This window comes from Aplidium turbinatum, chromosome 13, assembly GCF_918807975.1.
Source record: "Aplidium turbinatum chromosome 13, kaAplTurb1.1, whole genome shotgun sequence".
Taxonomy (NCBI): domain Eukaryota; kingdom Metazoa; phylum Chordata; class Ascidiacea; order Aplousobranchia; family Polyclinidae; genus Aplidium; species Aplidium turbinatum.
The window spans coordinates 21799559-21823857 of NC_137484.1; the positions used below are offsets into that span (position 1 = coordinate 21799559).

Sequence of the window (24299 nt, forward strand, 5' to 3'; positions counted from 1 at the left end):
GTGATCAAGAAAAATGTATGTGCAGTTATACTGTAATGCAGCATGCTTCCCAGTTTCAGGCTTGCCAGATTTTTTTTATAAAAAGTAGCAAAATGGATTTGAAAGTAGCCCAATTTCTGCGCGATGTTTTTCTTTCAAAGAAAACTGTATTTTGTACGGTATGTTGCATAATTTTCCAACATGTCCCAATTGTAAGATATTGCATTGTATATCAGTTCCTACTGTACAATTAAACTGTACAACCTTAAATTACCTAAACAGAAAAAAGATTATAGGCTACAGTATTGACAGTCAGTAATCGGAAAGATCACAAGAACTTGATATTATACAAGAGCAGAAATATATGCAAAATAATGCTTACACCAACAGACCAAGAAATGAACACCAATACTGTTAATTGTTTTAATGAAACCTATACGAGTACTAAAAAAAAAAAGTCTATTGATTGTTTTACAATACCACTAAGTGATGTATGATATATAACACAAAAATGTCAACATAAATCTTACAAGGGTGCAACCTAGTTCGTACCCTGAACAGTTCGGACCCTCAGTTCGTACCCTGAAAAGATCGAGAGAAAAAATTAAAAAAAGCCGAAGTCGCTAATCGCAGTTTAATAGCACAAAGCCGAAGTCGCTGATCGGAGTTTCCGCAAACAAACTCGAGGGTTAGGGTTAGCGGAAACCGCGGAACTGCGGAAAAATATTTGCGGAAACTGCGATCAGCGAGGGTTAGAGCAGAGCATAGATTACTCGATGATTAGAGTTAGGGTTAGCCGAAACTGCGGTTAGCAAAACTGCTGAAAAATGTTTGCGGAAACTGCGATCAGCGAGGGTTAGGGTTAGAGCATAGATTGCTCTATAGTTAGGGTAAAGGTTAGCGGAAACTGCGATAAGCGAGTGTTAGGGTTAGAGCATAGATTGCTCTATAGTTAGGGTTAGGGTAAAGGTTAGCGGAAACTGCGGAAAAATGTTTTCGGAAACTGCGATCAGCGAGGGTTAGGGTTAGAGCATAGATTATTCTATGGTTAGAGTTAGGGTAAAGGTTAGCGGAAACTGCGGTTAGCGGAATCTACGGAAAATGTTTGCGGAAACTGCGATCAGCGAGGGTTAGGGTTAGAGCATAGATTAGCCTATGGTTAAGGTTAGCGGAAACTGCGATCAGCGACTTCGGCCTTGTGCTATCTTTCTCTCGATCTTTTCAGGGGGAAAATTTTAAAATGTTTGCGGAAACTGCGATCAGCGACTTCCGCTTTTTTTAATTTTTTCTTTCGATCTTTTTAGGGTACAAACTGAGGGTCCGAACTGTTCAGGGTACGAACTAGGTTGCATCCATCTTACAATACCCACATGGCAATGACAAACCTCACGGAGTTAAGAGTTATTTATGCATTCATATCTAGGTAGTGCTGCATAATTGTGCTCATTGAAATATTCATTACTATCAAATATCTCTATGAATACCAGTATATGTGATCTAGACAGTTTTGTTCATGGCAAGTTGAAAATGGATATATATTGTAAGGTTTAAAACACAGAAGAAAGTGAGCAATGATGGTAGCACAACAAAGATTAACGAGAAGAGTTTAGTTGGTAGCGCTAACCAGAGGAAAACTGGTCACAAAATTGGTTTTAACGTCACTCAATTAACTTTATTGTGCTACCATTGTTGCTGACTTAAAATATTAAAAGACTGTCACAGCTAGCCTCCATTGGGCTAGTAAGATTTGCTACATTACTACCCATTACACCTCTAGTCTTTGTCTAATTAAACAATACCGTACATATCTTGTTTAAAGTTTACTAATTCAAACTTAAACCCAAATCTTAACCACAAAAAATAAGTCTATCACAAAATTCACACTCTAAGTCTAATCTATCAATAGCAACTAGAAGAGTTTAGTTGGTAGCGCTAACCAGAGGAAAACTGGTCACAAAATTGGTTTTAACGTCACTCAATTAACTTTATTGTGCTACCATTGTTGCTGACTTAAAATATTAAAAGACTGTCACAGCTAGCCTCCATTGGGCTAGTAAGATTTGCTACATTACTACCCATTACACCTCTAGTCTTTGTCTAATTAAACAATACCGTACATATCTTGTTTAAAGTTTACTAATTCAAACTTAAACCCAAATCTTAACCACAAAAAATAAGTCTATCACAAAATTCACACTCTAAGTCTAATCTATCAATAGCAACTACTTACAAAACCCCCTGGGAAACTTCTGCCTTATTACAACAAACGCATATATCTAGATGCTGATAGTGAGGCGACAATAGCCAATACTCGAGTTCGACTCGGCCAAGGCCAACTGGGTAAAACTCAGCAAGACGCTACTCGCTCATTGGCTAGGAACAGTACACATGGAAGGGGTCATCACGCCATTTTTACCAAAATAAGACAGAAGAGAAAAAACGTAAAAACGCTCCAAAGTGAGAGATGTGATGCAAGTCGATTATTTTGTGATTCTTTCCACTTTCATCTTTGTTAGGCATTGGGAAGTAAAAAGTAGCCCAAAAAGTCGCAAATTTCAAAAAATCGCAAACCTTCAAATTCAAGTCGCGAAGCGAATTAAAAGTAGCCCAATTCGCGATAAGTAGCCCAATCTGGCAACTCTGCCCAGTTTTAGTAAATAGGCAAAATCAAAGAAGCTTGTTTTAGAGCTAATGTACAAGTTTCGGATGCAACCTAGTTTGTACCCTGAACAGTTCGTACCCTGAAAAGATAGAGAGAAAAAATTAAACAAAGCCGAAGGCGCTGATCGTAGTTTTCGCAAACAGACAAAAACTCTCAGGATCATTACCGGAAATTTTAAAATGTTTGCAAAAACTCCGATCTCAACCCTAACCCTTTGAAAATGTTTGCGGAAACTGCGATCAGCGACTTCGGCAAACTCTTGGGATCATTACAGTACCGGAAATTTTAAAATGTTTGCGGAAAAACGGAAACTACGATCAGCAACTTCGGCTTTGTTTTATTTTTTTATCGATCTTTTCAGTTTGTTTGCGGAAACTCCAAACAGCAACTTCGGCTTTTTTGAATTTTTTCTCTCGATCTTTTCAGGGTACAAACTAGGTTGCACCCAGAAGTTTCTTCCCTCGTCAAAAACGCCGTGATGTCTTAGATTGAAATCGATCAAAAAATACAATGTGAAGTGTGTAAATTGTGCTATTACAATTTTACCTTAAACACATTTTTTAAACTTTAAAGTAAAGTTTTTCGTGCTATGAAGTCGTCAACAAGGTGATGCAACTGATGCATATGTGTAATAAGAGTGCCGCAGAAACTTTTTTGTCGGCTGTGGCTATATTTACACTATATAGTGTAATAATAGCCTCAATTGTGTTTCCAGATAAAGACTTCTGCCCTAATTTGAGAAAAGTTTAATGCTGTTGAAAAGAAAAACTTGTATTTTGGAAATTTTTTTTAGTCCCGGGCAAAGATCAAAACCCTAATCTTATTCCTAACTCTAACCCTTACCTTAACCTTTCCTAACTTTAATCCTAACTCTGGCAGCACCTGATTGTAATCATGGCATTAAGTGTGGAAAAATAGCCACTTCCTTTTTTGTATGGAATGGCTATATTTACGGTGTAGGCCTCTAATCCCCTTTATTTTTTCTGTGATTAAGCAAGGCCTATCAGAGCTTATGCCAACGTTCAAAAAACCATACGCCGTATGCGTCAACGTAACTTGTATAAAAAGTTGGCGGCGTCAGCGCATACACTAGCATAAACTCATTTTGTTTGTCAGCATAAATGCCAACGTTCGAAAAACCATACGCCGTATACGTCAACGTAACTTGTAAAAAAAGTTGGCGGCGTCAGCGCATACACTAGCGTAAACTCATTTTGTTTGCTAGGTGCCAAACATTCACACGGTATAAACCACTCGAAACAAACAAGTTTTATTTTGAATTTCCACAAAAAAACACAAGCATCTGAAAGTGTTCATCTGACATTTTGCTGTATTTTGGTTTCAATATGTCTTTGCCCATTGAAAACATTCTTTCAACTGCAGCGCTGGAAGGTATTAGCGTGTTGTAGCGAAAAAAATACATTAAAAAGTATGCGTTGACGCTATGCGCTAAAAAAACCACGAAAACTTTACGGCGTAACCTCAAGCGACAACTATCCAAAAAAATGTGGCCGTTAGCTTAAACAAAAAGTCTATGCCGCAAGTCTGCGGCGTAGAATTTGCCGCATATACATACATCTCTGGATGCAACCTAGTTTGTCGTACCCTGAAAAAATCAAGAGAAAAAATTAAAAAAAGCCGAAGTCGCTGATTGCAGTTTCCGCAAACATTTTAAAATTTTCCCTCTGAAAAGATTGAGAGAGAAAAAATAGCACAAAGCTGAAGTCGCTGATCATAGTTTCCGCAAACAAACAAAAACTTTCAGGATCATTACCGGAAATTTTAAAGTGTGTGCGGAAACTCCGATCTCAACCTAAACCCTAACCTTTTTTTAAATGTTTGTGGAAACAGCACAGCAAAACTCTTCGGCAAACTCTTGGGATCATTACTGGAAATTTTAAAATGTTTGCGGAAACTGCGGAAAAACAGAAACTGCGATCAGCAACTTCGGCTTTGTTCTAATTTTTTCTCTCGATCTTTTCAGTTTGTTTATTTGCGGAAACTCCGATCAGCGACTTCGGCTTTTTTGAATTTTTTCTCTCAATCTTTTCCTATGGACTGGCCCGTTTCGGTGAGTCCGATTCGGCTAATCCGATTCGGCGAGTGTCCTATTCAGCGAGAGCCTTTTTCGGCGAGTGCCCTATTCGGCAAGTTTTTGAAATTTTATTTTTGAAAGGGAATTATTGGGTACCGTAGTAGGAATTATCGGGTACCTGTCTTCACATCGTTTTAACGTCGCTGAACATGCAGAAGGGAATAAAAATAAAATGTTTGAACTATAAAATTAAAATTTGTCAGTTCAGTTGTTTTTATTTCTCACCATCATATCAAAAACAATACACGTCAACATAGCAAAGGTAGAAGCGTTAATACGCGAACGCTAAAACGTGATTGAATTCGTCATGTCCGTTCAGTTGTTTTTAAGGTAGAAGCGACAAAACGCGAACGTTAAAACGTGCTTGTGACCGAAGTAAGTTATTGAGTTGAAAGAAATTTGGCACGGTCGCAACACCTTCAGAAAAATTTAAGATATGAAGGGAAAATAAAAAAATAAAACGTTACAAAAAAAAAATTATGTTTATATCTATAAGTTAGTACTTTTTAATAGTTAAAATGATTAGTTTGGATCAACAAATGTGTGGCCTACAGCTTGGATTGAAAGGAAATTATTGGGTACCGTAGACTAGTTATCCCTACCAGCAAAAATTTGTTCCAAGAACCCAGTTAGCCTAACAGTTCATTTTTACATTGTAGTAACAGAATGAAAAGGCTAACCAAATGTGTGGCCTATCGTTTTAACGTTGAAATCGTGTAGAAAAGAGAACTTTGATGACTAGGATACGTTGAAACTGAGAAACATTCACAGAAGCCCTTCGATACGTTGCATTTTTAAGATTATGCATTTTTAAGATAATGTTTTTAGACGTTGAATCAATGTACAAATGAACTGTTAGGCTAAATGGGTTCTTGTTTCAACGTATCCTAGTCAGCAAAGTTCTCTTTTCTACACGATTTCAACGTTTAGCGACGTTAAAATGATATAAGACGGCAGTTTTTGCTGGTTGGGATAACTAGGCTGGGTCTGCTACTATTCGGTGAGTCCAATTCGGTGAGTTCCTAACTCCTGACCCCTAACCCTAAAACGGCAATGATAATTAGGCTACAGTACCCCATAATTTAAAAAGAAAATTCAAAAAATCACCGAATAGGGAATCGGACTCACCGAAACGGGCCATTCCGAACTAGGCTACGGTACCTGATAATTTCCTTTCAATCCAAGCTGTAGGCCACACATTTGTTGATCCAAACTAAACATTTTAACTATTCAAAAGTACTAACTTATAGACATTAAACATGATTTTTTTTTGTAACAATTTCTTTTTTTTATTTTTCCTTCATTTCTTAAATTTTTCTGAAGGTGTTGCAACCGTGCCAAATTTATTTCAACTCAATAACTTACTTTGGTCACAAGCACGTTTTAACGTTCGCGTTTTGTCGGTTCTTCCTTTTTCTACACCTTTGTTATGTTGAGGTGTATTGGTTTTGATATCATGATCAAAAATAAAAACAACTGAACTGACATAACAAATTTTAATTTAATAGTTCAAACATTTTATTTTTATTCCTTTCTGCACGATTTCAACGTTTAACGATGTAAAAACGGCAATTATAATTAGGCTACGGTACCCAATAATTCCCTTTCAAAAATAAAATTTCAAAAACTCGACAAATAGGGCACTCGCCAAAAAAGGCTCTCACCAAATAAGGAACTCGCCGAATCGGATTAGCCGAATCGGACTCGCCGAATAGTAGCAGACCCCTTTTCCTAACCCTAACCCTTTTAAAATGTTTGCGGAAACTGCAATCAGCAACTTTGGCTTTTTTTAATTTTTTCTCTTGATCTTTTCCTAACCCACCCTTTTAAAATGTTTGTGAAAACTGCGATCAGCAACTTCGGCAAACTGTTAGGATCATTACCGGAAATTTTAAAATGTTTGCGGAAACTGCGGAAAAACAGAAACTGCGATCAGCGACTTCGGCTTTGTTCTATTTTTTTTTCTATCGACCTTTTCAGTTTGTTTGTTTGCGGAAACTCCAAACAGCAACTTTGGCTTTTTTGAATTTTTTCTCTCGATGTTTTCAGGGTACGAACTGAGGGTACAAACTGTTCAGGGTACGAACTAGGTTGCACCTGGTAAGAACAACGCAAACAAAGCCATTTGCAGATGTATTTAAATACATTGCTTCCCAAGTGGGCTAAGTGTACAGCTAGTCTTGGAATTTTTATAGGTCAACGCTCAGACTTTTTGTAAAACTTGTATCAGCAATATTCCGCATTGGCATTTCACAATTCGTAATCTACATCGGCAATAATTTTGCCGCAGCGATAATTGTTTAATAAAATAAAAATGAAACTGATTTTTAGCGAAAAAAGTAGAGGTTGACCCGGTTGAATATTATGGTATGTGGTCTGCCATCTGCATTTCACCACACTTACAGACAGCACTTCCTGCCAAGCCCCAACGCAACCTGTCTGCACCATAGCGTCCACACCAGTGAGCAAACGGTTGCGCCTTGATGAGACAAGTCTATATTTTTGATACCGTACTCATTGTGACAACATGAAGTAAAATTAAAAATGCTGCACATAGACAGCTGGAAGCAGCAAAAAAGTGCATCAACATTGAATGAGCCTTTTTGGATTTAAATCAATTTAGTAAAACACGCTTTTGAGCTGTGTCAAACTGATGTTTTTTAGACTTTGAATCAAAGGCATAAAACCTGTCACTATTGTTTTATTCAGCTTTGAAAAGTTACACTTGTCATAGTGTTGTTGTGTTGAGCTGGAATAAGTGTGATGGAATAAATTTGTTTACATTGTATTTATTTGCGATGAGCATCATGCTCTTGCCTACTCGAGTCTTCAATGTTGCTGAGAAATTAGCTACGTGGGGCACTCTAGACCTTCTAGTGAACGGACCCATGATTATTGCCTGACTTTGCTTTTACCTTGCCTACTTATAAGTAAGTGGTTCTGTTAACTTGAAGAAGTAATTTAGTCATGTTGCCATATTACTGATGCATTTGTTTCTTGTCTTTACGTTAAAATTAATTGTACATATTAGTTTAAAAACTTAACTTCATATTGTAATTAACTTGTTCTTACATATATGATGGTTGTATCAAACTATGCTATGTATGCTATGACTGTTAATGTTTTCTAATTAGTTGGTAAAATGTTTGCTGTGCTGTAGAGTGTAGAGCCGTACTTTTACAAAAAAAAATCAAATTGTAAAGAATAGTCACTATATCAAATGGATAATATGTTTGGATTGTTTGGTCAATCTGGTCATGTCAGAAATATACTGTCTCTACTTTCAATCTAAAATTTTGTGTAGCATGCTTTTTTTTCAATTACTTTTTTGCAGGAACTATGTCTCAAGCTCCGATTGACTCTGTTCAGTCATGGCTTTCATTAGAGTTGGAACGACGGGGAATTGATGCTGTAATTTATACTCGATACATTCTCGGTTTGTTTTTAAATTCTCGTTATACAACTGATCTACAATTAGCCAAAAAGGAAGCCCACATATTTGCTAAACTTCCACCTGGATCAAAGAAAATGTAAGATTTGAAACTTTTCACCTTCATCAGATCTATTCTATATATATTTTATTTTTAGTAGCTACTTGTGTGTAAGCTGCATTCCTTAAAAACTTATATACCTACCTGTATTGGTTTGTGTATTTTCAGTACGAAGTACTCTTTTAAACTAATATAATAAGTCGCAAAATCAAGCACTGAAATTACTGCGTAAGAAATCCTTATTTTTGTGGATGAGTAATTTTTCAAATTATATTGTGCAAACCAGAGAAAAATGTAACGTGTAGTCGTGTATGCAAAGTTGCGTCTGTAGCTAGTTTCTTCTGCAAACCTAGTGTATGATGTAATGTTATTCGTTTTGGCTGGGTTGAGCTAAAACTGTGCTAAATATGTGATATTTGTCACTTTAATGGATGTTTTGTCATACATTATAGTTTTATGACCAACCTGTGACATGAATCGTTTCTAAGTTATAATTTTAATCTTAAAGTTTACATGAGTGTCATTATAATTGCATGATGTGCGGTATTGTATTAAAGGACATCAAAACAGAAATACAACAAAAGATCAAGTTCTGGCACAATTGACAAAATTGCACTAAAAAAAGAGATGGCAGCTAACTGCCTTCGATCAGCTTCTGAGAATGTTTCCGAAGATACAATTCACGATCTCACTTTGCTAGTAGATGACCTTTATGAAAAACTCAACAATTGCAATTTACTGTCAGGTAGAGCATTTGTCTTGTCATAAATCACAGTTGTAAAGTCATAATAAAGATGACTACACTTTTTCTTTGTTAACACTTTTCTCGTGAATGCTCTGTTTTATGTAAAGTCATCTATCAATGTTATGCAGTCTGCAGTAGTCATCCATATTGTAACTGATTTTGCTGGTTTCATTTGCAGTGATATTTATTGATTCCGATGTGCATGCATCTTAACGACTTTCAGATTTTGTTAAACATACTGTAGTTGTTTATTTATAAAAAATAGGCCAGTATTAGTATGGTAGAAATACTGTATTTATATTTGTTGCAATTTCTTTGAGATAGTTTCGATTTTAGGATACAGGTACTGTGAGTGCTCACTGTACATATTGGCAACATTGGCACAAATGAAACAGCAATGCTTGAAAATACCCAGCTGAGTCTTGAAAATACATTTATTGTCAAATGTCATGCCAAAATGAGAGTATCAATGTATGTATTGTATAGGGTCGTAAAGCTAGTAGTTTTCTGCACCTGTTATTGCACAGTTGCACTGGATCCCGCAATAATCGAGGCAAAATATTGCTTTGCTTATGAAATAATGTCTTCTGCTTTATTTTTTATAAGCAATAGTTTTGCTTATAAAAACTGAAGCAGAAGACATCATTTCATTTTTGTCTCTGGGCCTCATAAGTTTTGTGTTGCGCATATTGTAACCATGTCACCATCAACCAATGCACGCATGACATTTATTGTCAGTTGTCACCACCTTTTTTCAGATTCCAGTTCCGATGAGGGATATGTAGGCAAACCATCCAAGAAACACTCGGAAAGTTACCATGACGCCTTCCCCTGCTTAGACAATGACGTTGGTGGTGAAAATGAAACAAATTCTTACCTAACAACGTCTGTTTGGAATGGAAAAAAGAAATTTGGACATGAAAGTCTCAATGAAATTCAATTGGACTTGTAAGTGGATTCATGAAACTAACATTGGAAGCAAGATTGTTGTGTTTGTTAAAATGCATTTCATAAAGTTAACACAATTATGTTTTAAAAATTGGCCTGAGACTGTTCACCAGTTATTTATTTAACAATTAATTAACAATGTTGTTTAACAATTATTTTTTGTTTCTAGAAAAGACTCAGAATTTAGATTGGACTCCTTAGTAGCTAAAACTCCGAAAGCGAAAGTTCTAAAAACCAAACAATCTCCTGACGGCAACAGAAGCCCTGCTCTTCAACAATCAAAATTCTTTGAGAAGAACAAGAAAATGATCACCCCTCGCCACACTGTTGGAAAACGAAGGACCCACCCTTTTCGAGATTTTTCCAAAAAGTCTCCATCTTCTAGATACAAGCGTAAACACGATCGCAATGGATCTCATTTTAGGGAAAGAACGGATTTCGATAAAGAGAATTCAATCGAGCACAGTTTTCGTCAAACAAGAAAGCATTCCAAACCCAAACGAAAACCTGGAAGTAAATCTTTACAGCAGGTTTCCAATTATCCAAAATCATCTTTCGTGGAAAATTGCTTGACAGATGGAAAAATCTTGAAGTCTGACGACTCCAGCTTCAAAACCAGTTATTCTACCGTCCCTATTACCCAACTATGTCAGTATCCACCAGTGAGCGAATGGAATGAGCAATGGCAACAAGCTGAAGAAACTCTATTTCCAAATACCTTTGCGCAAGAGCCTTACCGCCCAGTCTCTTTGAGCAAATGGTTTCGTGACCCTGAGTCTGGATGTCTAGAATTCGAACCCGCACACAAAAATAAGAACAACTCTGCCACATCTCCATCGTCAGTTGAAAGTTGGTTGTTCTGTCCCTCTCCAGCTCTATGGGATAATGATAAGGACACTTCACCCGACCCTGCGCAAAGCCGCCTTGAAAGATTGTACAAGCCTTCTGTCCATGTTGATAGCACAGACAGCACAGATCTAGTCTGGGAAGGTCTGAAAAGTATTGCAATTTCTGATCGTAAATCTGCTTTTTCCGAAGTTTCTCCTAACAAAACAGTTGGTCATAAACAAACAGAAAGCTCAAAACAGGAATGCTGTTTACCAGACTGCCCCCTTTGCCTGATCGACTCTACACCAGCTATTGATGAGCCCAAATGCACTGCATTTGACACCGTACTACCCCACGAAGGCAGTTTTATGCTTGATGGCAGTTTTCAAGACAAAGGGCGGAAAAATTCTCACGTTGGCGGACAGCACTCCTTCTTGATCGATCATTGGAATCCATCACGAGAGGCTACTTCATCAAGAAAAGAAATATGGCTAAAAAACTCAAAGCAACTTGCTACCGAGGATGAATTGGACAAGTGGTTTTTCTCATCACCATTGGCATGCCACCGAACTCCGTGGTCGCCCTGGTCTGCTTGGTCAAGTGATGATGGCTTGTTTGCTTTCACCAGCTGTGTGAATCCGAAACCATGGGATAGCAGCTTTAATGACGTCACCTGCACTTTGTTTGAAGCGGCTAAATTCCAGTGGTTTGTAGACCTGGGTCTACCGGGGACTATCACAGATGCTGCAAAAAAGGAGCATAACCGTTTACCTGCTATGCCAGTTCTTTCCGAATCATCAAGTAATTCCCCTCCAGTGATTGAACAAGAACGTGATGAATACGATGATGGTTTACAAGGCATGACAGGATTATTGCAAAGCATCTGTGACATGGTCAATAGCTATTCAGACGACCAAGTGTTCGACGATGTCTTGAAGCTAAATCTTGGCGTCACTGACACTACCCCCGGTGTGGAATTTTTCCTTTCTCACAGTGACCCTGTGGAATTTGTTGGTGGCCCCCTGCAACAATCCTGGCAACTATTGCAGGAAACTTCCAGTCTCTCTTACCGAAGTAAACACGATTCCACAACCAGCAATTCCTCTTTGGCAGAATGTATTCCAGAGAATTACATTTGGAGAACCGCACGCCGAATGGACAGCATCTGGCCGGCAATTTCCAGCATACGGCCAGTCAATGTTATTTACAGCGAGAAACATGCGGAAGCTGATGGCGTTTCTTCAGTGCCACCCACTTCTTTCACTCATTTCAGGTAGGCTGTTACATTTGCAAACCTACATGAAGAAAGGTTATTAATTTTTGAAATGTGGGAATATTGTGCCATCATTGGTGCCATGATGAACAGTGAGCGCGCTAGTGATTTTCTGTCACTTAATACATGAGGGCGTGCTCGTGATGTACCCACAGTGTGCTCACTGCTTATGGCGCCTGGTGAAACTGATGTAATTCACAGAATGTAAAAATAAATGTAACACAATCAAGCCAAGGAGTCCCGTAATGAGCTGAAAGAACAACATTTTTTGTTTGTCTATGATTCCCATAATGACATTTCATTTTCTTGCAGACCTATTCATGATAATGAATTGGAAGTCTCTGAAATCAGCATTGATTCTTCGCTGCAGGGTAGCGAAGTTTCTGAAACAAGTGAGTAATTCTTGTTCTCGTCTATTTAACATTATTGCTTGAGCAGTTATGAAAAAGTGAAGTTTTTATTTTTGACAATTTTTTTTTGTAAAAGAATAAAAAGTTTTTACTGTGTCTTTTCCATATTGAGCGAAACCCGATGCAGTTTCTATCATATTTTTTTAAATTTTTCTGCATGTTTTTTTTTCTGCTCTATGAATCCTGACAAAGAATCGTCATCTTTTAGCCGCCATAATGTAATGTTCGTCACTTTGGAGTGCATGAGTAGAGGTGTACGTTATGCAATATGCATTGGTATATTTGTATCAAGATCACAAATGTTCGCATACACAGTACACTGATCCGAGAATCCAAACCGGTAATTTGACTTTTTAGTTGAAGTCGCTCCAATCCCAGAAGGCTATTGCGAGTTCTCTTTCTCGTCTTCTCCCAAAAAGCCGTTCAAGAAATGCAGTGGATGTGCTGGTTGTGATTCGAAGCTACGTGGCATAGAGGAAGGTCAGCGTCTTATCTTCAAGTTGATATTAGGAGGCTGTGGAGTGGGGCGAAACATATATGACTCCTACTCCTCGGTTTAAAACTGGCGACTCCGGCTTTAGGGTTGCCAGATTTTTAAAAAATTTGTTCTGTTTAATTTTTTATTTAATTTAATTTCACTTAAGCTGTGATCGAAATTGAAACGGCGACTTTACGAAAACTAACAAGAACAAAAACTTTTTTTCATTTGTTTAAAGTTTTAGAGCGCAATACGGAGAACAAGAAACAAAATTTTCAAAAAAGATTGCAAACAAAAAATTTATTGTTGATCGTTTTGTATCAAGTTGGAGTCGGCCTTTTTGTAACGACTTTGACTCCACAGCTATGATTACAGACATATACAACCAAGCAACCACACGGCATTTAACATAATCGATTAAACTTGAACAAAACTATAAGCTACAAACGTTTTCGGCCATACGTGTATGGCCGAAAACGTTTGTAGCTTATAGTTTTGTTCAAGTTTAATCGATTATGTTAAATGCCGTGTGGTTGCTTGGTTGTATATGTCTGTGGTTGAAGAAAGTGACCTCTTTACCAAAATTGTACAGCTATGATTGCTATGAACTCACCAAACTCCGGATACAAAACTTATCTTCACATCATCGCTATGTTATGTTTTCAGAGATCGACAAAATCCTGTACGACGGAACCCCAAAGGTCGCCCCACAAGCGAGGTGCGTACCGTTTCGACCCAAATTTCGCAAAATTAAAGAAGACAAATCGATGCAGACGTCTTTCGAACAGCAACTGCGCCTCATTGATTCTGACATGAACCAGTCCTTTTCCCTGCGGCCCCCAAAGGCCAATTCTCGATAACTTTACACCTATCTCTTACAACGTCGATCATTTTTGTGGATTCAATGTTATTGTATGTTGGGTTGATCATAATTTTTCACACAACGTTTCTACATCACAATTTACTTCAAAATTTAAACGCATTTGTGGCAGCTAAAGTTTAACAAGCCTGAGAATTATTAACAACATGCTACGTCTTCATGAGGTATGTCGTAGAAGATGGCGTGCGATAGTACAAATTAACGACTAAAACTGAAGTGTAGCCAATTTGCTCTGACTGTTTTGTGTTTGCCTGTGGCTGAGGTGTACTTTCAGTAGTCTTATACTGACGGCACGAATAATGCAAAACGCCTTTGTCATGGTGATGACACTGGTAGAAGTTGTGTCACTCCAGACGCAACAAGTCATCATGGTGCTTTAGCATGATGTCATTCGGCTTGCTTGAAGCCAATTGTACATTTTCCTTGTAAATAGACACATGTTTGAAGTATTTTTTGTTTGCATTTCGAAGAGATTTTTGATAAAAAAAAAACACGCTTCATTTTTTCATGTCAAATGGACCGCTATTAACACGCGGATCCCAATTGGCTTTGGTTGGAGTAGCGTATGTGTGGATTAGGGCTAGAACACATTTCATTTGTACATAACTTCCTTTCTCTTTTCATTATTTACCCTGATTTTGTTTACTGTGTAGCTTTCCAAACGTCGTGGTCATTTTTGGTTACTACAAATTTACAAAGCAACGTGGAACCTTTCTTTTACATTGATTTAGCTTTAAATGGATGTAGACTATGAATAATTTCTCTGAGAATCGTTTTCCGTAATAAGCCCTGGAGTGCTGACAATAACCTTTTGGTTTCTTCCGTTTAAAGTAATCCTAGTTTTTACCTTAGGATAAAACATAACACTTTCGGGCTGTTTCAATAGTCGAGAAAAAGGCTTATTATAAGGTATCATCATAGCAACAGTATCTCCTTGACCAAACCATTTTAAGCAGAAAAGGTTGATTGTTTATCCGGGGCAAAGTGAAACAGCGTCTTTCAATCGTAGATTTTTTGTTGCATTGTATAGTTATAGTTATCGCTGGATAACGTATTTATTTGTCTCTCCTGGTCGTTGTTATCGCAAGGATTTGTGATTTTCATCAAACTCCAACAAAACTGCGGTGGGAACCATTCAGTTCCATTTCCCATTAGTTGCACTCTAGACCAGGGATGCCCAAAGTTTTTTTGCCACATGTCACTTTTCGCGAGTCTTGGCGGCCGCATTAAAATTTTCACTAATTTTTTTTCTTGAAATTCGGCCTAATTTTTTACACTGTATATTCTAAAACCCAGAAGGGGACCGCAGGTGTGTTTCCGCGGGCTTCACTTTGGACACCGCTGGTCTAGATAGATTGAGGTTAGCTGTAGATGATTTCCAAGATTATTTGTTTCTAGTACCGGCTTGTCACAACCGGTTTTATCATCGCAGTTCTGCACCACCCAGTCATGTAACAAGGGGCTGATGTTCTAACTGTAAAAGTGAAGCGACCATTTGCTGTGTGATACTAATGTCTCTACTATGCCGTACATCCTTTGTATTTATATGTTGTGAGCGCTCCGTTTTTGAAATTGAAGTCCAATCTACAGGTTAGCTAACTTCAATGTCATTTAAGGCTGTTCAGATATCATATGACCGTTTTCTTCCTCTACTTTACTCCTTCGTGTGACGTTTGTCGCAAATCTTTGATAGCTTTGACCCCCTTCCCGTGTCATATGACGTTTGAACAACCCAAAGGTCATTTTTAATGCAAACTTTAAGATAAAATTGCTCCAGCCAAGTCTGATTTGAAATGTTTCAGTTCATTGTTACTGTGTACTGTGTGTAGTCTTTATTGTTTAAACGTCGACGCATTTGATTTCGCTATAGCGACTGCGTTTTGTCTTCTCTGGTGGTATCTGTTGAGAGGGCGTGATACCACCAACTCATTAACCCAGACAGCAAAATCTGTCACTTTTACATCTGCAGACGTTGGATCAATGTAAAAATGGCGCATTTTGCTGTCTGGGAAATGATCTCTACTTGAACAGACATGCAAAGACTCTGTAGTTTATGGATGGTAGGTAATGTTTATTTTACAGGCAATGTCGTAAGCTCAAAGTATTTGAAAATCGATGCATTTAACAGTGCGGACAAGTGTTTATTGTTGGTTAACTTTTTTGTTGTATATAGTATTGGATGTAACTTTGCAGTTGTTACTCATACAACTGGATCGATTATCACGGATACGATTTTTATTTTTTTCACTTCAACCTTGAATTTTCTTAAATTTAAAACCAATTAAATGATAGTAAACTGAGTTAAAAATTCCAACCCTTTCAGTCATTTCATCTTCTTTCTTGGCCTTTTTTTCAAAAACATTTAAAAATCTTATCAAAAAATTAAAAGACTGAAAAAATTGAGACTGAAAACGAAATGTTTGTTTTTGAGTGTCAACAGGTCAGTGTCACATCTTGAAATTAAAACAAAGCTGGCTGCCTTGATGATAATTTCTAGTATTTTAACAGTGTTGAATAGTATGATTACGCTTGTACATGTTGTAAATACAGTTTTGTGTCATATTTTGGTGTTTTTTGCAACCCAGCTAGCAAAATGCATCCATTTTACATTGATTGAAGTAAAACGGATGAATTTTGTTTGCTGGAAACTCCGCTTCAACCCCATATAGCGGATAAAACACGCTTTACAAAATTTGATAATTTTACATCGATTCTGTGTCGCGGGACGTTGAATTTATGTAAACTTGTTAACTTTGTGAATCAAATTCTGGTACTGTTTCCTGTTGTTGTGATGTACCTTAACCTTTAAACAACATTAGCTTTCGATGAAGGACATCTGCCTGACACCCAAATGCAAAACTCATCCATTTACATTGAAATAACGTTTTCTGATGTAGAACCGATATAATGTTTGTAATTAACCACCTAGTCTCAAAATTATTTGTTCTTTTAGTTAAACGGTTAAGAATACATATCAAATTAATAAACTAATATTTTACATCTTCTATCATTCATTGGATTAAACAATTTTATCTGATACTGTCACAACGTCACAGACAGTAAAACCCGTCACTTTTACATTGATTCAACGTCTGCAGATGTTGAATCAATGTAAAACTCAAGGATGCTATTTGTGGCGTCACCGTCCATGCCGAAGTATGTATGATTTTTGCTTGACGGTGTATTTGGATGAAATCATAATCGGCAGCCATTGTTAGGAACCACGTCATTGCGTCAGTACGTCGAACGTAAAGTCAAACTTGGGTTACGTTTTTAAATTAACGCCTATCTAAAGACGTCGACGCCATCTTGATTTTTCACTCAGTAATAAGCGATATAATAAACATGTCAATTATGACATCATTATTTCGTCATCAATAGCGGATAATTCGGATAAATAGCAAACTCTCATCTAGATATGTTGCTGTTCATTCACTTTGAAAACTTATCCGGGCAACAAAAACATGTTCTAATGTTAAGTTAACGTCTGTTGCTGTTTAATCAACGTAAATTTTGCTGTTCGGGTAAGCGATTATTATTGTTTCATGAGAGAGTTTTGGTTTTCCACATTTATTGCGTTCGTTTGCATTAATTATTCAGTTCGTTTATTTACATTGATTCAACGTCTGCAGACGTTAAATCAATGTAAAAACCGACTGATTTGTTGTTTGGGTATGTGACCTCACCATGTCCAAATTGTATAGTCCAGTTCGCTTCTAGGGGGAGCCCCGTGTTTGACACTTGATTGTGCACAAATTAAAAACTTGCTTTGTTAAAATTTAGAAAGAAAACTAAGAAGTTGCACAAAATTGACGTTACTCCAAATTGTATAGTCCAGTTCGCTTCTAGGGGGAGCCCCGTGTTTGACACTTGAATGTGCACAAATTAAAAACTTGCTTTGTTAAAATTTAGAAAGAAAACTAAAAAGTTGCACAAAATTGACGTTACTTGTTTTCACTGACAAGTGACGTCACGTGCTTGTGACGTTTTGTCTTTATGACGTTGAGCACAAAAACAACGAGTGACGAGATTTCCACTCGTAGAAAATATTTAGAGGGCCTGTGTATAATGGTCGTGTATACGAGAAAACGATTGCTCATGTAATCTTAACAATAAAATAAGAATTTTAGATAAAATCTATATTATCTTTTGTTTAGCCAACATTCAACTGTAACTAGTCTTTAACCCTGAAGATGTGTTACATGTGGTTTGTTGGCACGTTTTTGGCCTTGCTGTACTGTACAAGAATTCGTCTGACCTTTCAACTGTACAAATTTGTAAAATAGAACTTCTGTTTTTCCTGTCAATTTCAGTTTTGGCACAGTTCACAAACAAGTTATCTTACGTTGTTTTTTTTTCGTTTGTGAACGTTGAACAAACCAAATTAATGTCTCGTCAATTTTAATTCACTATAACTACACGATTTGTTCGAATTAAAACTACAGCAATGATAACTAAGCGTCGTGTTTTTGAATGCAAGGCATACACTGTTCCGCGGTCACAGCCAAGTCAGGTTTCTCTTGACAACACAAACCGAAATATATTGTTTAGTGATAGTCGAGATTTAGGTTAATGGGAATCGGATTGGTTGGTTTTGAATGTTTATCCTCGGACTGACAAAGCCTTGATAGGTTATAATACCTGGTAATTTCGCATACTTGAGACTTTTGATGCAGTGCTGGTTACTACTGTAGAGTGAATTTTTCGATTGTTGAAATGTTGTTGTCGGGGAATCATTCCATCCACTAAGTGCCGCTGAATGAAGAGCAGTTCTGAAATACGTTCCGAGAGCCGAACCAGCGCCGCTAATCTTAAGGCGGGCGCTTAATCACTGAGCTTACCGGGGCGGATAAAAGGCGGCGAACCGTATTGAATCAGTATTATTTTGGCATGCCATTAAGTGTCTTGCCTAGATACAGCCGCGTGCTCTATTATAACCTGGTTTTAATTCAGTTTATTAGATTTTTCTCCACGAAAGTCTGAACCGATGGCTGAGTGATTTTACTTGCCAGTTGCAACTATATCTTTTGCGTCAAACGCTCAGTTGTCAGACACTCGCTTGAGGCAAGAGATATTGCTTGCACAATATGTAATATCATTCACAAAACCGTCTTCTCCAAAGTGTTTTCTAATGCCCTCGTGCAATTGGAAGGAAAAGTCGTTTTAATAGATCAGGCAGCATTTTCCACTTAAGGAAAAGTTGCAGACAATCCTACCAACTGGTGTAGAGCATTTTTACTTGGACAAGACAGTTTACTGTTTGACATCATACATCTCAGAGATGGAGACACTCCGAATCATCAAGATCGATTGAAAGGCCCATGAAGACTTATGATGATGATGACGAAAGTCAAGAAGATTATGATGGAACAGTAGTTTTTGTTCAAATATTGATAAGACTACATAAAAGTAACATTTTTTCAAACATTTTTTTTAGCGCGTTTTTAAACAAAACTTTAACGACAACATTTTATTGTAATACTAGGCCTACCATTTGGAATTTCTGGAAAATGTTGGAAGCTACATAATAAACTGGTAAGATATTACTTTCTTAAATTTAAGTATGTTTTTTTTAATTCAATTCTAGGGGAAGGTGACCATAGTTGTGCAGGTTCCATAGTTGTGCATGTGCCATTTCCCGCCGTTTTATGCATGGTTGATCAAGCATGACCACACTCCTGTGATGCCTCTAAGTAATGAGCTCATCTCTCATAGGTAACAGATTTCTAGTGCGTTCTCTATGCAAGCTGCTGCTATAAATGTTAGTTTGTTGCATTTTTTCCTGGTTTTTGAGATATCAGATAAGTTGTCATTTTTAGTAGATGTTGATTCTCTAGGAAAGTGAGCTTATTTGTGATCAGTAAAGGTGCATAGAGCTTGCATTATCTGCACTTCTTCTGGAAAAAGGTTTCGCAGTGTGGTCAGAAAATCCCTTTCAAGATGGCGGAGTCTTGATTCCATAGTTGTGCAGCACGTGATTCCTTAGTTGAGCATTCTGCACAACTATGGACACCGTACGAAAATTCTAAGCACTGATATTGAAAATTCTCGGCACTGAGACAATGATATTCTCAGCACACCAGTAGCTCCCCAAAGCAGTGAAAATCCTCCCAATGTGTATAGCCTACATATATTTCTCCATCACTTATCCTTCGAATTCCTAAAGCTCCTCCTCGCAAACTTCAGTTCAATTAAAGCAAGAGAAGAAAGTCGATTATCCTTACTAGTGCTCCTGAAAAGCAATAGCTGTTAAAGGAAAAATTGTTGAAAGGCAAAAAGAAAATTAAGAGTTTCAAGAAGGTCCAAAAAAGATAGCAAATCAAGACGTAAAAATAAGAAATCAACACCTCAAGCTTCTTCTTTGAGCTCTTCGGAGGATGAAAGCCAAATGGTTCTAAATAACAATTCCTCCAACAATGCCTGCAGAAGTGACATGGAGGGCGAGAATGTGTGCATGCAGGGCCGGATTTAGCTGATGAGGGGCCCGGGGCACTTCTAGATCGGGGTGCTCCGTGCAAAAAAAACACCTCTACGTCTACAGTAGCATTAATCCAGCACTGCACAAACTTCAGAGGCTGAAAAAAAAACAACACAAAATCACCTTTTTTCCACGTCGGGGGGGCCTTCAAAAGGGGGGGGGAGGGCGGAGCGCTCTCGAACAACAACCTGCTCTCGGACAACAACGGAGCGCTCTCGAACAACAACCGCTCTCGAAAAACAACCTGCACTCTCTGCCCCCCTAAATCCGGGCCTGTGTGCATGGTGTGTTCTGAAGGGTATTTGGGATTGGAGACATGGATCAAATGTAATGTTGGTCTTACTGTAATTTTGAGAATGCTTCAAGCTCATCAGGGCTTTGCAAAAATTGGGCCCATGAAAAATGCACAAATGATCCTGTGATGTATGTGTGGCGTGTGCCAATACTGCGAATAGTAGGCTAATTGCTGGTTTGTCAAGTAGACTTGAATTTTATTCTTTCCTTGTTTCTTATCTATGTAACTTATCAACAAACAAAACATCTGCTATACAGCGACGTTTTTGTATGTAGACACATTGCTAACTATTGCAAAATATGCCATTACTGCCATTTCTATACAGCATGGAGGAAAACAAGTGAAGATCTGCTGAATGCGTATGACCCTGTCCGCTTTGTATTTGAACGTCTACTGCAATATTAAAGTTACAAGCCTACACAAAGCAGTTGCACAATTAAGGAATCGGAATGCACAACTATGGACACCTATGACCATAGTTGTGCAACTTTAGTCACCGTTTTAAAATGTCAAACGCACCTATCAGTTTATTTGCAAAACTTTATTTTTGTAGTGCTTTTTGTTGGTAAATGCTTGTACTATAACCACATCATAACGTTTGTTTGCTAACTTTACTCATGATTCAGTTTTTGATTAAAATGTTAAAAATTGCACAACTATGGTCACCTTCCCCTATTATTTTCTCCCCTCAACTTAGTTTACCCCCAGGGATATCTTTTCCTCTTTAGAAAAACATTAACCGACAAGAATTCTCCATTAATCGCAGTCTAAGCTAGTAGACCACTTTTGAATAAATAGGCCTAGTGGACAGTCAAGTTTTGCATGGTTCTACGCTGCTACTTGCAACAGCAACTTACAATCGGCAACTTCCATTTTTACAATCTGTTCAATATCACATAGGCTAGAACTCATCTTCAGTATCGCTAGACAATCATCTTCAATATAGATAGGCCTAGGCATACTTTTCATTACAACTTCTCACCTTGTAATTCCCAAAATACACAACTCTAAAAGCCATACTCAAATCACGGAGCGGTTTATAACAGCGAGCATAATGATTTAAAAACCAAATGAGTCCATTAATCCCAGGTTGGTTTGGTTGGTTGGTTGGTTTTGAATCTTTATCCTCGGACTGACAAAGCCTTGATAGGTTATTCCTGGTACTTGTTCGCATACTTGTAGAGGCACTTGACGCAGGGCCGGTTACCGAGATTGGCAGAGTGAAGTTTTTCCGATTGTTGAAGTGTTGTTGCCGAGAAATTATTCCATTCACTAGGTGCCGCTGAATGGAGAGCAGTCCTGAAATGCGTTGCTCAAACGCACACCCCGAGAGTCGAACCAGCGCCGTGTGATCTTGAGCCCGGCGCGTAACCACTGAGCTATCGGGGCGGACTTATGCAATGTTGTATGCCATGTTGTCCGCATGTAATGTTGTATGCGGACTTAGGCAGGTTGTATGCAATGACCTGTTTTGGCACAAACTGAAGCATAAAGAAATGCAGTTATTACATATATAACTTGCCATAGTAAGCAATTTGCCCCCTAGATCATTGCAGATTCTTTTGGTCAGAGTTTTTACTGATATTTAACATTCTTTAGATTGGAAGAATGAAACGTCCCAGAAACGCAGGATTAAAGGTTTGCGGCACTGGCATCAGACATCTAAATGATTGGCAAAGTTTCGATTTTTTGACGTAGGCGCTTTGTTAACTGATCCATGGACAAAGAAAGTAGATTTTATCTTAAAATCTTGCAATTCTTATAGACCTTGATAGAATGCTTCTTATCTGCACTGTGTCGAAAAAAGAATGCATCTGTCAATTTGTAAGATATGTTATATTGCTGGCATTAATTATTTTTATAAAGCTTGTTTTTGTTTGAGCATTTTCGACAGTGAAAGACAAACGTTATCACCAATTGTTGGTGTGCTGACATCATAAAGAAATTCACTTTAAAAATGGATTCTCTCTGGATATGTTTGACTTTTCATTTTTTGGTAATAGCAATAATAGAAGCAGTTTATTCAAGTAATGTACGTAGGTCAGTTCTTGCAGTGGCATTCCTTGTCTTGTTTACTGGATTCGTTATGTTACAACGTTAAATACATTGAAGCAAGCAGCCGGAGCCTGACAGACTGATTACTACAAAGTATAATTTAATATAAGACTCAGATTTTTATTCGTCCATTATTTATTATGTTGTCAATACTTTTTTTGGGCATCGTCCATGGTTGTGAATTTTTCGACCCTCTCGCGGTACACATTTAGAATACTTTATACTACGGCCCGATTTCAATATGATTCTCACAATGACTTCTTTAATCGAACATTTTTCTTCTGTTATTAACCTTTGCAGTCCAAAGATAATTGGTCCCTCAGTACGAACAGCATTCTCAAAATGCTTCATCGATAATTAATTAATGAATTAACCCAACCTAGCGGAAAGTAAACAATTTCGATAGGCTGCAAATTTTTATAACTTTTCTTATATATAAAGCACGTAGGCCTAATAAGCTAAGAATATAGCAAATAATTCTGACCAGATGGGCAAAACTTGATCTGATTTTCGGAAGCGTCCCAAACTCTCCCAAATGCGTTCAAACCATTAACTTTCGAAAAGTCGTGTAGCCCACATAACGGTTGCTTCTTACTCGAGCATGAAAGTAAACTTCTTCAGCATTTAATGAACTGATTGTAATGGAAAATACAGAAAAACATCAAATGCACATCACTTAAAGTGCCCCTGACAGGTGGGATCCAAGTATAGTAACTTTTTAAAGCATTTCCTAGCGCAGAACTACACTTAGCGAACTTTTTAATCTTAACCTCGTAGCTCGACTGGTTAGGGCGTAATTTAATCAAACGACTGCTCCGCAGCGCCACCACAAGCGAAACTCCATATTTCACTGCTCTGGGACGACTTTGGTGGTATTACGTCATCCTAAGTGGACGTCGTTAGCAACGGATGAAACAAACGCTTCCTAGATGTAATTGGTGGATCACAGTTTGGTCGGAGTTGGTACAAGCGGTTGCTTTTTTGGAAGATTTATTGTTTTTTGCAGTTTAATAAAACTGTACTGGATACGTTCCTACAAAACCTAAAATATACTTTAAGTGAAAAATGAAGAAATCGTACGAATCATCATTCATATTTAATTCATAATCACTATTCAAAAATAAATAAAAGTTCTCTCTCATAATGTGCCTTCAGTTGGCCATTGAAATCCTGTGTAACGGCCATCTGGATCTGGAAAATTGTTTCGGATTCGCCAAACAATGCATGACGGCATCACAATCCGATTGTTGCTTCCGAGAGCATCACCTTGTAGTATACACTCCAACACATGCCTGTAGGCATTTTTACTTTAGTGGTATTAACAAAATCATCTTCAGTGAAGTGAACATATACGACTAGTTTTGTACGGCCCATCCCACTTTCGAACACTTGAAGAAAACTTTGATCATTTTCTTCTCAGTACCTTGTTTTGTGGGAAAGTGGGAAAAGAAAGCACACGGTTTTTGTCACTGACAATGTCACATAAACAGCAATTTGTAGGCATTGCTTCAACTATAAATCAAAGGTGCTGTTTGTGAAATACTGTTGTTACACTGAAAATGGCTATAACCAGATTAGGACAAATAAAAAAGTATGAAAATTGTAGCCCTATGAAACTGCAATTTCAATTGAATTGAGATGCTGTTTGATAAAAGTAAACTCAACCTATTTGATCGAAACCT

The 24299-nt window shown here is 37.7% G+C and overlaps 1 protein-coding gene and 1 long non-coding RNA gene across 2 annotated transcripts; both read left to right on the plus strand.

The window, feature by feature from the left end:
- The first annotated feature begins 7449 nt into the window (after window positions 1-7449).
- On the plus strand, window positions 7450-18241 carry LOC145781572 (uncharacterized). The gene is made up of 8 exons (XM_082593243.1): window positions 7450-7666; window positions 8071-8266; window positions 8785-8972; window positions 9731-9920; window positions 10090-12021; window positions 12334-12413; window positions 12789-12911; window positions 13576-18241. Exons 2-8 carry the CDS (start codon window positions 8076-8078, stop codon window positions 13767-13769), a joined length of 2898 nt encoding a protein of 965 aa, XP_082449369.1. The 5' UTR covers window positions 7450-7666; window positions 8071-8075; the 3' UTR covers window positions 13770-18241.
- Window positions 18242-19218: 977 nt separating this feature from the next.
- Window positions 19219-22686, plus strand: LOC145782460 (uncharacterized). Its single transcript, XR_014290836.1, has 2 exons — window positions 19219-19324; window positions 22162-22686. It is a non-coding gene; the product is annotated as an uncharacterized LOC145782460 (long non-coding RNA).
- Window positions 22687-24299: the final 1613 nt, after the last annotated feature.

Excerpts from the sequence above, each read along its gene's own strand:
- LOC145781572 (XM_082593243.1), top strand. The coding sequence starts at position 8,076 with ATGTCTCAAGCTCCGATTGACTCTGTTCAGTCATGGCTTTCATTAGAG. Across the intron at positions 8,973-9,730 it reads CAATTGCAATTTACTGTCAG|ATTCCAGTTCCGATGAGGGA; the intron begins GTAGAGCATTTG and ends ACCTTTTTTCAG. Across the intron at positions 12,414-12,788 it reads TAGCGAAGTTTCTGAAACAA|TTGAAGTCGCTCCAATCCCA; the intron begins GTGAGTAATTCT and ends TTGACTTTTTAG.